This window comes from Molothrus ater, chromosome 7 (genome assembly GCF_012460135.2).
Source record: "Molothrus ater isolate BHLD 08-10-18 breed brown headed cowbird chromosome 7, BPBGC_Mater_1.1, whole genome shotgun sequence".
NCBI classification, from domain to species: Eukaryota; Metazoa; Chordata; class Aves; order Passeriformes; family Icteridae; genus Molothrus; species Molothrus ater.
Window position 1 is genome coordinate 11,560,909 of NC_050484.2, and position 12,955 is coordinate 11,573,863.

The 12,955-nt window shown below is 37.9% G+C and overlaps 1 protein-coding gene across 4 annotated transcripts; it reads left to right on the forward strand.

Moving 5' to 3' along the window:
* Positions 1 to 148: 148 nt before the first annotated feature.
* STRADB (STE20 related adaptor beta) lies at positions 149 to 11,453 on the forward strand. Of its 4 annotated transcripts, none has more exons than XM_036387048.1 (12): positions 149 to 197; positions 2,729 to 2,785; positions 3,120 to 3,200; positions 3,558 to 3,657; positions 4,281 to 4,402; positions 4,886 to 4,994; positions 5,436 to 5,559; positions 6,021 to 6,192; positions 6,606 to 6,710; positions 6,941 to 7,170; positions 7,739 to 7,781; positions 8,236 to 11,453. In XM_036387048.1, the coding sequence occupies exons 2-12, from the start codon at positions 2,774 to 2,776 to the stop codon at positions 8,386 to 8,388; spliced, it is 1,251 nt and encodes a 416-aa protein (XP_036242941.1). In that variant the 5' UTR covers positions 149 to 197; positions 2,729 to 2,773; the 3' UTR covers positions 8,389 to 11,453. The 4 variants fall into 4 exon arrangements, with proteins under 4 accessions (XP_036242941.1, XP_036242942.1, XP_054371474.1 ...); XM_036387049.2 differs by having other exon boundaries at positions 4,916 to 4,994; XM_054515499.1 differs by lacking the exon at positions 7,739 to 7,781 and having other exon boundaries at positions 8,236 to 8,409.
* Positions 11,454 to 12,955: the final 1,502 nt, after the last annotated feature.

Here is a 12,955-nt window from a genome sequence, read left to right on the forward strand (position 1 = left end):
TGCCGCCCTGTAAGGCTGCTCGGCTGCGCCGAGGCTCCGCGCCGGCCGCGCCCTCTGCCCCGCTGCGGGGGCAGCCGGGCGGGCCGGGGAAAGGGAGCGGCGCCCACCGAGCTCGGCAGGCGGCTGCGGGAAGCGGAGCCCTGTCCCGGCCACCGCGGGAGGCCAGAGGGAGACGGGGGCCCAGCGAGGAACGCGAGGTACGAACTTAACGGAGCGAGTGAGGAACTGAGGGGGAGCCTGCGGGGCGTCCTTCCGCACACTGCGGTGCTTTGTCACGGACGGATCATTTCACTCGAGATACACGACCGAGAGCTGCCTCAGTCGCTGCGAACGCTGAAGTAGGAGCTGCAGCTCAGCGTCAGCAGAACTCAGTAACGCGCGTTCCCCGTACCAGGGCTCGGCTCCGGAGCCTTCACGCTCCCCTAGCTCACAGACACAGGTTTCTGTGGGTTTTTCTGCCATGCACTGTTTGCTGGCTGAAGCTTTGGACAAAGAGCGATGAATGTATCGTTTTACCTGTACAACACTGTCACTATCTACAGTACAAAAAAAAAAAAGTCTGCGATACAGAAGGAAAAATGTGGGGACAGGGAAAAAGTTTATGTGGGGATACGATCCAAAGCCACATTGAAAGATGGAAACAATGTCAAGCTACATAAGAAAAAAAAAATCTTAAAATTGTAGTGTTATTTGAATAAATGTACATCACGGATGTTTCTGTTGGCTGCCTATACATCTTTGAAGCAAGCCTACAATAATTTGACTTTCATGTATTATAGTTATTAAGACTGAATTCTTTAGCTGATCTTTCATGGTTTCATACTGCAAGCAGCAGAATAAATTGTCTTGTGTAGCAGAATGAGGCATCTTCTTTCCAGGTAGAAGGATGCTGTAGCCATTACAGTAGTAGGCAGTATCCTGAAGCACCTGCATCCTTTTTTTTTTTTTTTTTTTCTACTCTGCTACAAACTTCCTTAGTGAAATTGTGAAGTTGTTTAACTCAAGCACAGATCCTCTGAAGATGCCCAGTACCTGGTAGGGACTGACTTTTACCAAATGGATGTCTCCATTTGGTATCTCTAATAAGGAATTACAGCAGATCTTTGGGGTAAAAATGTTACTGGAATGGCTTGAATATTTGGCAGTGAATGGAGTGGAGGGGGCTTGTTAGCTTTTCAAGAGTGTTCCCTTGATTAAGTAGCATAAATAATTTAAATGCAGGATATACTCAAGCTTAGCTCCTTAATAAACAAAATTATGAGTTTCTAGTATAGTGCTTCAGCTTTTATAAGTTAACTCTCCTACAAAAACTGCATATTAACATGGAACTATTACCTGTATTTGACTTTTTGTCAGCCACCAAGTAGGATTCCTCATGGTGGCTGGAAAGCTACCTCTCAGGAAAGGACCTGGGGTTGCTGTTTGACAGCTGGCTGAACGTGAGCCAGCAGTGTGCCCAGGTGGCCAAGGCCAGTGGCATTCTGGTTTGAATCAGCAGTAGTGTGGCCAGCAGGACCTGGGAAGTAATTGTCCCTCTGTACTCCCTGGTGAGGCCAGTTTGCATCTCAAGTTCTGCATTCAGTTTTGAGCCCCACACAAGAAGAAAGACATTGAGGCACTGGAGGGTGTTCAGAGAAGGGCAGCAGAGATGGTGAAAGGAGTGGCTGAAGGAGTTTAGCCTGGAGAAGAGGAGGCTCAGTCAGGGAGACTTTCTTACTTTACAGTTACCTGAAAGGAGATTTTAGTGAGGTGGGAATTGGCCTCTTCTCTCACATAACAAGAAATGGGATGACAGTAACTGGCCTCAAGTTGCACAAGGGAAGTTTAGATTGGATGTTAGGAGAATTTTCTTCACTGAAAGGGTTGTCAACCATTGGAACAGGCTGCCCAGAGAAGTGGTGGAGTCACTGTCCCTGGTAGTGATCAGAAATCATGTAGATGTGGTGCTTAGGGACATGGTTTAATGGCAGGCCTGGCAGTGTTAGGTGGCTGGATTCTGTGATCTGTGAGGTCTTTTCCAACCTTAATGATTTTACTGTTGAAGACTTGCTTATAGCTAAGGTAAAATAGTCCCATTCTGTACTTATGGAAGCTTTGATATGCTTACCAGACATCTCTCCCACTGCCTAAGCCTCCAAAGCATAAAATAAGTTTGCTAGAGGAGTTTCAGAGAGGCTACTCTGATCTGTGAGGGAATTGCTTCTCTTTTTTTTTTTTTTACTGAAATCCTTTACAATACTATTTCCTACCTCACTTGTGAAATGTAAAGTGCAATTGCTTCTGCCTTGCTTTTTTGTGAGCTAGTTCAGCTGCTCACAGCCAAGCCAAGATCTGCCTAGCACAGCTGTGCTCCTTTAAAACAACAGACAATGATTTCTTTTCCAGCAAACTGCCAAGCATTCATAAGTCTGTGCTTTTTGACTTTTTGCACTTGTGCAGTTAACTTGCAATTAAATTGTTTGGTCAGAACTGGCAGTAAAATTTATAAATCCATAAATTAAAAAGGAACACTTGAGTTGACGTGTAGTCCTCAGTGTGGAGTTTGAAATTGATATGCTACTTAAATAGAAGCAGACTTTTGCTGAGCTGGAGTTCTGGGTTTTTTTGTGTGATAGCTGACAGGAATGCCTCACAGTTCTGATTAAGGAGATTTAAGTTTATCACAGGTTTATGTATCATCTTTCTTTGCCACTTTATTTTTTACTTTGCCACTTTATTTTTTTTCTAGGATAAATGGGTGTGTATGACTTTTCCCCTGATCTAAAGCGGTTCCATGTCTTGTTTGGTAAGTTTGTCTTTAAAAATTTTGGCTGTTTTACCTTGTTACCCAGCTATACCTCAATATGAAAAGTCCTGGTGAAATGTCTTTGTGGGGATTTCCACAGTGCTGACATGTTTGAACTTCATTGTGTCAGCTTTTGGTGAAGGAGACTTTAATGTCTCTCCTCTCTAGGTCTGCCATGTGTGTGCTTTATGCTATTTCTTAACCTCTTGATTGCTTGACTTGCAGCAGAAGACTTTCTGAACTGCTGCTTATAAGACCTATTTTTTTACATTTTTGCACTATATTTAATAAATTGCAGCAACTGCACCAACATTCACTTGTTTCTGTTCTTAAGGACTGCTCCTGTATTCTGCGTACACCAGTTGAATCAATCAGACCAGAAGAGCTATCTCAGAGCAGCATCCATGAATGCCTGGTAAGAATAGAAACTTTAACTCCCCAGGTTAAATATAAAGCTGGTGCATATTAAAAATAGCCTTATTAGGGAGTACTTCTTGAAATGTTGAAAATAAAAATAGAGAGTACTTTGGAGTTTCCACTTTGGTAGAAGACCATAGGTATCTAAGTGTTAATCTTGTACCAGTTTGAAAACAAACACACACAAAAGTTGTAACTCATAAAACTAAGTCTTAATAATGGTAAAAGTACCAGCTTGAATGTTCTTATTTGAGTACTGGACTTTAGCATTAATAATATTTTTGTATTAATTTTAAAACTAGAAATGATTTTAAATTGCATAGTCATTTTGAGAACTGTTTCTTCTCTCTATTAGGCTGATTCTGATCTAGCCTGGATTCCCCCATCTACAGGAAAGAATGAAATGGTATTTTGCTCTTCTAATGTCTCTCATTATGAACTCCAGCTGGAAATAGGTAACATAAATGAACCTTAAAATATTTCTTCTTCCTTATCAATAGTTTATTGCTAACTGCAGTAAATATTAAGTTTGGAACATGAAGGACTATTCCTGTGTCTTCTTAGTTGAGAAAAGTGCGGAGCATTGCTTATATTTTAGTAATCTCTTGTTTCAAGATCTAAGACAAATCAACAATTACCTGAAATTGTCTCTTGATGTTTGTGCATGTACTTATGAGTTTTCCAAATCTGTGGTATGTGACAATAAATACAGCCTTAAGTAACATCATCATCTTGTAACTTGGGTACCCATGTTGGTTGTTCTAAGGATGGCTGCCTTAGATCCATATGCCTGCATATGTTTATGTGAATATGCATACTAAGTGTTCATTTGGATGTATAATTGATGCTGATGTATGTTCAAACACTTTTAGTTGTTCTCAAAATAGCAGAGCCATGCTTCAGCTAATTTGCTGCATGTATTTTGCTGCAATTACTTAAGGTCTTGGCATTCTGAAACAAAAGGACACACTGCTATCAATTGCAATTTTAAAACTGGAAAATGATCTCTAAACATGAAGAAGACCATGCGATGGCTCATTATGCTTTCCAATGTTAAGGTAGCCATTTCTGGTTTCAGGAAGGAGGTTCAACAATTTAACTTCAGTCTACCTTGCACGGCATACACCTACAGACAGGCAAGTTGCTGTAAGGATCACAGACCTTGAAAATTGCTCTGAAGAGCACTTGAAAGCCTTACAGGTAAAGGAACAGAACAGCATTTCTGCACAAAGCCCAATGAAGATAGTGAGGAATACATATGAGATTACTGAGCAAAGGTAGCCTTTGTTTGAACTGGGTAATTTCAGTCTAGTTTTTCCCTCCAAAGGATTAGAATATAATAAACATAATGCATGTGTAGATTTGAGAGTTGCTTTCTGAAGACCACAGCTGACAATTGCTTTAAAAATTGCTTCTGTAATTGTACAACTTATTTGAAACACCTTCTGTACTGTTATTTAACACCAGAAGTTTGGACTATGAACAAACTAGATTTACTTCTGACAAATGCAATTATGGACAAGCTATTTACATTTCTGTTGCAGGCTATGCACATCACCTGCAATCACAAATGTGTATAAATGCAAAGAAACAGTTCTCTTTACTGATTACTAAATGTAGTTAATGCTCTTGGTAGGACTGCTGTTCTGTGGTTAACACATCCACTTTCATTTAATTCCATAGAATGAGGTGGTTTTATCACACTTTTTCCAGCATCCCAACATAATGACATTTTGGACAGTGTTTACAGCTGGAAGCTGGCTTTGGGTCATCTCCCCATTCATGGCCTATGGTAAGAACCGTTAACTGCAATTTTGGAATAGGAGAAAGGACTGATACAAATTGGACCACGTGGTCTGTGAGAGGTTTCTCTTTAATCATCTCCTGTCTTGCAAACCATTTGTTTAGAGATTTCCTCCCCAGTGAAGACTGGTACTCGAACTGCATTAAATTCCACTTAACCCCAGCACCCACCATGTGAGGAGTGGTAACTGGGAGATGTATTTGACTTTCTACAGCTTCTGCTAACCTAAATAGAAGACCTATTTACATTGAATACAGTTTGGGCACAGACTTGCAGTTAACAGAAGCATGACATGGGGCATCAGTTACATCCATGCACCAGAGTCAATATAGAATGCTGCTCTTGATGAGTCTATACAGTGAAGGAAACACAGACAAGTCATTTAAAAAGACTTGTTAGGCCTAGCTAGGTTTTTTTTTTCACTTCCAGGTTCAGCTAGACACCTGCTGAAGACTTACTTTCCTGAAGGAATGAGTGAAGCTTTGATAGGGAACATTCTGTTTGGTGCAATCAGAGGATTAAATTACATGCACCAGAATGGATATATTCACAGGTAGGAGAATGTCAATAGGTAAGAACTAGGACTAGGACACAAGAACTAGAACCAGCATCTTACCTTAAGTATTGTTTCCTTCCTTTTCCTCTATACCTTCTTATATCAGACAGTGCACAAGTAAGAATTTTTTCAATAATACAGCAGGATTAATTTTAACAGGAAATGTGTTTAGACATTTCTTCAAGCCACTTGTTACAATGATTATACATCTGCCTGGCTTTGTCTCTTTGAAGCAGAAGAAAACCAGAGTTATAGAAGGGGTTTCCTTAGTTGACACCCCTTACAGAGAAGAAGGGCCCTTCTCCAATTTCTGGCACGTTTTTCCTGATCATCTCTCTTAACAGAGACATGAACTCCATGCTAGCATCTCACTATAAGTCAATGAATTTGAAAGCTTTTTTGTTCTAGTAGTACTTAGAGTAATTCTTATAGCTAAAATGTACTCCTTTATGTTACAGGAATATTAAAGCTAGCCACATTCTGATTTCAGAGGATGGGCTGGTTTCTCTCTCTGGCCTAAACAACCTCTACAGTTTAGTTAGCAATGGACAGAAGTCAAAGGTGGTGTATGATTTCCCCCAGTTTAGTACATCTGTGCTTCCTTGGCTGAGTCCTGAACTACTGAGACAGGTTAGTATAAATTACACATAATTTTTCCAATTCAAAGTTAGTAGTAGTACTCGATTTCCAACTTAAGTCTGCTTGTAGAATTGCAATGAAATATGTTGAACTGTAACTTCTAAAAATACATGTACATCCTGAATTTTTAGTTCTTCTAGAGAGAACCAGTTCTAAAGCTGTTGGTAAGGTGATGCTGTACTAAATCTCTTTACCCAAACCTCCTGGAAACTACTGCAAATCCTGAAACTTGTGTTCAGTACAGCCATCAGATTTCTGAAAAAAGTCTGGGGTTTCACAATTCAGTTACTTCAATAGTGTGCAGGTTATGGGGTATTAGAATCTTGTTTTGAAGCAGGCACTTGTATTCTTGTTGGCACTGCTCAATGGCCTCAGTGATCAGTAATGTCTTTCTTCTCTCACAGGATTTGTCTGGCTATAACATGAAGTCTGACATTTACAGTGTGGGAATTACAGCATGTGAATTAGCCAATGGACAAGTTCCATTTCAAGATATGCCTCGTACTCAGGTATAATGCTAAACTTTATCTCTAATTAAAAACATGCTGAGAATTTTTTTGTTTTGTTTACTCACAGGAACCAGTGCTATTACTGCTGAAGTAGTGGGTGCTTTTTGTTACTTCAAATACACATGCCTCCTTCTAGAATAAATAATCTCTCCATCCCTGGAGTTTCATAGCTTATCCTGAATAGGTCTGGATAGCTGTTGAACTCTCATACTGCTCTGCCTTCCTACTAGATGCTGCTGCAAAAGCTGAAAGGTCCCACCTACTGTCCTTGGGATATAAATACCTTTCCCCGGGGGGAATCCAGGATGAAGAATTCCCGATCAGGTGTTGATTCTGGAATTGGTGAGAGCATGACACGCACAATGACCAGTGAAAGACTTCAAATGCCCTTTTCCAAAACATTTTCACCTGCTTTCCACAACTTGGTAGAACTTTGCTTGCAACAGGACCCTGAGAAAAGGTAATGTCCTGGTGAAAACTAATTTTTTTGTCACTTCCATCTAAGACCAAGTACAACTCACAGTTTAGAATACAGTAATCAGTTGAATGCTGTTAGAGTCAGAATTTCAGAGCAGATGTACTATGTGAAACCAGACTTGTATTGTAAGAAATGTCTTGTCTGATAAAGGAATCAAACTTTTAAAGTCATTTGGCCCCTGAATTTCTTGTAATATAACTGTTCTTTGTAACAAGTAAAATTAACTTTTAAACATTTACTTTGTCCAAGGAAAAAAAACCCCGAAATCTGAAATATATGTTTTCAATTCTATGTCTCTTTTGAATGAGGCATTTAATTCCTTGTTAAGCGGAAACATGAAAAGGCCTTTAAAAACAGATTTCTTCAGTAGTGCTTTCACTACAAATTGAGGCATGGAATGTAGGAATTGTGTGCTGCTTTTCTCATTCTTCACATTTGTCCTGTGGAGGAAAACCCACAGGGCTTAAATTTATTTCTGAATCTGGCCCATTATCCAAATGCAGTATTTTACTTTCCAAAACATAATTATATTGTTCATTTTATGATTCAGGCCATCAGCAAGCAGTTTGCTTTCGCATACGTTCTTCAAACAGGTGAGTTTACTATATTTCATTAAATGACATAGCTATAACCTAAATAAGCCACAAAAAGAGCTAGATTATAAAGTAATGAAGTTACCTGGAGCTAAAAGGCATCCTATAAGAGCATACCTGCTTCCCAATTTTTTTTTTAACAAAATGGTATTGATAGAGTATAGGAAGCATAAGATTAATCAATTTCCCCATTGATTAGGTGGACTTAACTAAAGGCAGCCTAACTAATTTAAAAAAAACTATTAATAGTCTTAATTTAAAGCAGAAATGCACAGCTGGTTTCATTAGTCTTGAAAGGCTAATGGAGTGGTGAAAGAAAAACCTCTCATCCTTTTACTTTCAGTATTGTAACATGCAAGAACATGGCTCTGATTTCACATGCTTTTAATGAAGTCAGTTGCGAAGTTAATGAGACTTTTTTGTGCAGCTTTATTTTAACTTTTTTTCTTTCTAGGTAAAGGAACAAACGCAGAATTCACTACTGTCCCTATTACCACCTCCTATTCAAAATAACAGATCAGAGTTCTTGGCACTGCCCTCAGCAGCAGTTGGAACTGAACTTGGACGTAGTGCTACAAATCAAGATGATACAGACTGGGAATTCTAAATAAATACCAATGATACCTCTCCAGTGTTTCAGACAAGGAAAATGTGATTTGTATTTGCTGCTTTTGTATGATTAAAATACAGTTAGACCAAGTATACTTGAAATGCCATGAAGTGGCTATAATTCATTAACTTCCTCTTGGCATCACAAAATGCAGCATGCCTCACTCTCTGACTGTAAGGAAAACTGTGTATAAAGAATGGCTGAGTGCTCACCTCTCTCTTTCAAAGTCTTCCTTAACAAGAGAGTCCCTGCTGTAATCTTACTCTGTATTGTATTATCAGCTCACAGTGCTGCAGTCCACATGCCTTTCTGAATTCAGGCCTGGGATTTGGCTGTGATCTTACCTAAACATCTATTTGTCTTTTCATTATGACCCAAATCATTTTAATAAGGAGAAGTCCTCCACTTCCAAGTTGAAATTTGAAATTGCACAGATTACTTGCTTATGTAAATAAATGTTTCTCTCTCAAAAGACATTTTTCTCACTTGACATGCTGTCATATTTGCCAAAAGTTAGGTATGCATCATTTTTCATGCAGTTCTAATACTTGTGTGTTTCCCAAAGAAGTTAAGCTGCTTGGAAGTGGGACTCCATTCTTAAAACAAATCTGGGCTTTTGCACCTCTGTTTATTGTTGTGTCATTTTAGCAGTTAATCTGAGGATGTCTCACTATGCAAAGTCTCAAGTTCTAGCAGGTACGGGTTCATTTTGAAGAGTCATATTAAATAATCTAAAGTTACTGTACGTATTTTTATTTATACTGTATTCCTGTTCACCACCAGAATTTACCAGAACCTAATACTGTTTTCTTAGAAGAAAAAGGCAACATGCATTAAGCTTCACTGGCCCTGCTGCTGCCAAACAACCCTCTTCTGCAAGGCACAGTTAAATTCCCGTGGATCAATTCAGCCATACTAGGATTCTAGTGAATTTACCTGTTCTAAGTCAGATGAAAAATCTGTCTTCTCCCTACAATTCAGTAAAATCTGACCTCTCATACTGTACCAGACAACTCAAACTGAACAAAACCAGCTTTTTTCTTTTAAAAACCTGGATATTCTCATAGTGTTGTAGCAAAAGTTGTGTCCCAAAGGCACTAATACTTTGCTGATGGAAGCATGATGGTAGTAAAAAAGTATAGATAGATATTGAAAGGATATATTTTAAATTTTCAACATAAACAACATTCCACATAAGTCTTCAAGTCTTCCATAGCTGAGCAGGCCTGTAGCCAACTTTGAGAATACTGCTGTATTGCCAGCAGCTTTGCTACAAGGCCTTGAAGACCAAATGACTCAAATACAAGCCTGACAGACACATAAAATTCTAAATGACCACATAAAGGTATCAGCAAAAAAAGCTGATTCTACTCATTATGCTGTGAAGAGAGCTCTATATTCCTAAACTTAACATGTGAAACTTGATATTAAAGACCTATCAATAAACTTACCCTATCTGCCTCCATTTTTATCTGTAATTCTTGGACTTCTGTTTTCACCATAGTCCAGCCATACTAACAGCTTCTTGTTACTACAGGGAAAAAAAATCATATCTATGTCAATCATTAGGTAAGGAAATAGTTGTTGAAACTAGAAAATTATTCTGATTAAAAATATTAATAACTTAATTGTCTACTCTTGGAAAAGATACTATTTTCATGTGAACCCCATATTTTTGATTCTTTGCCATTATAGATTTGGACTGTTTGCAAGTCGAATACGTTAGACAGCATCTACAAGTAACTTCTGACTAACATAGTACATGTAAAAAAGCAAGTCAAATAAGTGAGAACACACATGAAGTTCTACATATGTTAATTACACACCTCTGAATAAATATTACTTCTATCAAAACATGTAGAAAAGCTTAACTGCTAGTGTTTCCAAACTTCTCTTGCAAAAAGTGCCGTGGACTATGAACTTGGATACTAATAACAATGTCAGTACAAAGTTATTCAAACCACTGTGTGTTCCAGTGGAGTTACTTTGCTGCCCTCTCTGTGGAAAAAAGATTAAAAAGATTTCTAAACACGTTCCAATTTCTGTATTGACATTAAGAAGAAAAATCAAATTTTTTTAAGTTAAAAGCTCACAAGTCTTTACTCTTAGAACTGCTTCTCAACAACTGTGTGTCTTCAAAGAAAAGCAATTAAGAGGCACTGTGACTTCTTAAAATAACCAGAAATACTTGAAAGTACTCCCTGGATTATATTTACTGAAAGGTTTGGTATAATTTTGCTCATTAACTGTGATGCTTTCTATAATCTATAATGCAAAATAAATATTATTAGGAAAGAAGATGTATAATCATATTTTTAAGGTTTCAACTACCTGCCACTGAAAAGATGATCTGGGAAACAAGTGTTCTGAAAGTCTGAAGTTTTTGCATACAGTGAAGTTTTCAAAATCTGAGGTTGATGATCTGCATTGTTAAGATTCAAGTTGCAGAGACTTTCTATTCCAAGCTGACTGTTTTAAGCACAACAGTTTTTTCTTGGGTTGTGTTTTTTTCCGAACACTTGTTTAATTCTTGCTCACACCAATGATGTGTGTTATCAGCATGTGAATTAGAATTAAACTTGGACTTGAAATTTCCAAGTATCTTGCATTTAGGCTCCATATGATATATTTTCAAAGGGGCTTAGAAAACCTATACATTTGCAAAATCTCATGGCCGATGAAACAGAAATCTGTCTAATCTGGTTACTTTTGAAATACTTGTGAAAACAACCCAAATGGTTTTTTTGCAGCCACCTTTCATTATGCTAGCATTTAGCACTGTATAATAATAAATACCTGTATAATAGAAAACTTCAGTTAATTAACATTATCCTGAACACATGCTCAATGCTGTTGAGTGTCTCACTGTCTTGATCTGATACCACAGCAGTTTGTGCATGACTGAATGGATGAACACAGAAGAAAATGTGATCTACTCAGAATCAACTTGCTCTGAGACATTAATTCCTCACTTTAAAGAGCATCAATGCAACAAGTACCCATTGAAGAGAGAACAGTTTCTTCCACTTGATGAACAGAAATAAATATTTTTTTAAATAACAGTTTTACCATACCTCTCTCTTTCCCCTACCCCTCTCCTTCTCTTCAAGTGCTATCAAAGTACTTTTTAACCCAGAGGATGGGTAAAAATATGGGAAAGCATTTGAAAACCACTGTTCTGAACGTCTCTTGACAAGAGGAAGGTACCAAAGTAGGTGATTTACATACCTACTTAACATGCCTTTAATGCTATTAAGTAGCTTTCCTGAAGTATATTAGCTTGTCTAATAAAACTCTGAAACAACCAAGGTAGCAGTAATGGCCTGTCCTAATGATAGCCATCCCTATCCTGTATGAATAAGAAAAAAAATATTAAAATTCAGAAACAGTACACATTACAGCAAAGACCTCAAAGGACTGTAAGAACCATAATTTGAAATTAAATGATCGGATGTAACAAACAAAGAATTGAGTTTATAAAAGAAGAAACCACTGAAAATTGAGGTGGTCTACTAGTAACCTGATAGCAGAATAACATTTGGTATTTAACATAATTAAATCTATCCAGGAACTTGAAGTAGGATGAAGGAAAGAATATTAGGTTTAAACAGGTGCCTGTGGATACCTCCATAATTCCCAGATGAAAACAACTAGTTCTACTCTATAAATTAGTTACATATATGTTTGTTTCTTATCTGAAAGACTATCCCAGAAACTTATGGAAAAATGCCCCCAAAGCCCATATGAATTTAGCTGCAATCAAGTGGCAGTTTATTTTAGATATGATTATAGAATATACCATTATTACTGCATTTACCTACACACCCAGATTCATGGAATTCAGTTGTCCCCTCATGAAATTAATCTGCAATGGAGGAGAATGGATTGCTGGCAGGATGCAGAGGTTTTCCTCTGTTTTGTCAAAATTTACATGACATATGAGTCAAGAGTATCATTGCTGAGTTTATCTACTACATTGTATTTTAAAAGTTTGCTTATTCTACATTCAGTATCAATTATCTTTATAATTCTCACATTTCATGCAGTCAAAAGAAAAATATTCTTACAAGCACATTTCCTTTTGCCCATTGGAAATCTGGCAAGTCTGTTATGGATGAGTTTTTTTAAATGCTTTCCTGGTTTGAGGTGGCTGTTGTTCTACAGTAGCTGATGGAGCCATCACAGACTTGTGGAATTATATATTTTGCTGGCTGTCATGCTTTTTTCTGCTCCACTTTCTGCTTCAAGTTTTCCTTATCATGGGAGAACACATGATTTTGAATCCTTGGATTCAAATGTGATGTTGAAAAAGGTGATTCAGCATACTTTCCATGATTTTTCTTCACTACATTACTAGATGTCCTCAAACTAGTTTTGAGAACAAAGTAGTTTGGTTTTCCTTCCTAAATAGCATATTTATTAATATTTGACCCAGATGCTAGTGGCATGGCAATGCACATTTCTCTACATTGCTTCTCTTTTGATATCCAGTCAGGGTTTTTTTGGCAACTTTTCTTTTTCCTTATGTTGGACTTGTAAAATGACCCATTTTGGGCAGTTTGGT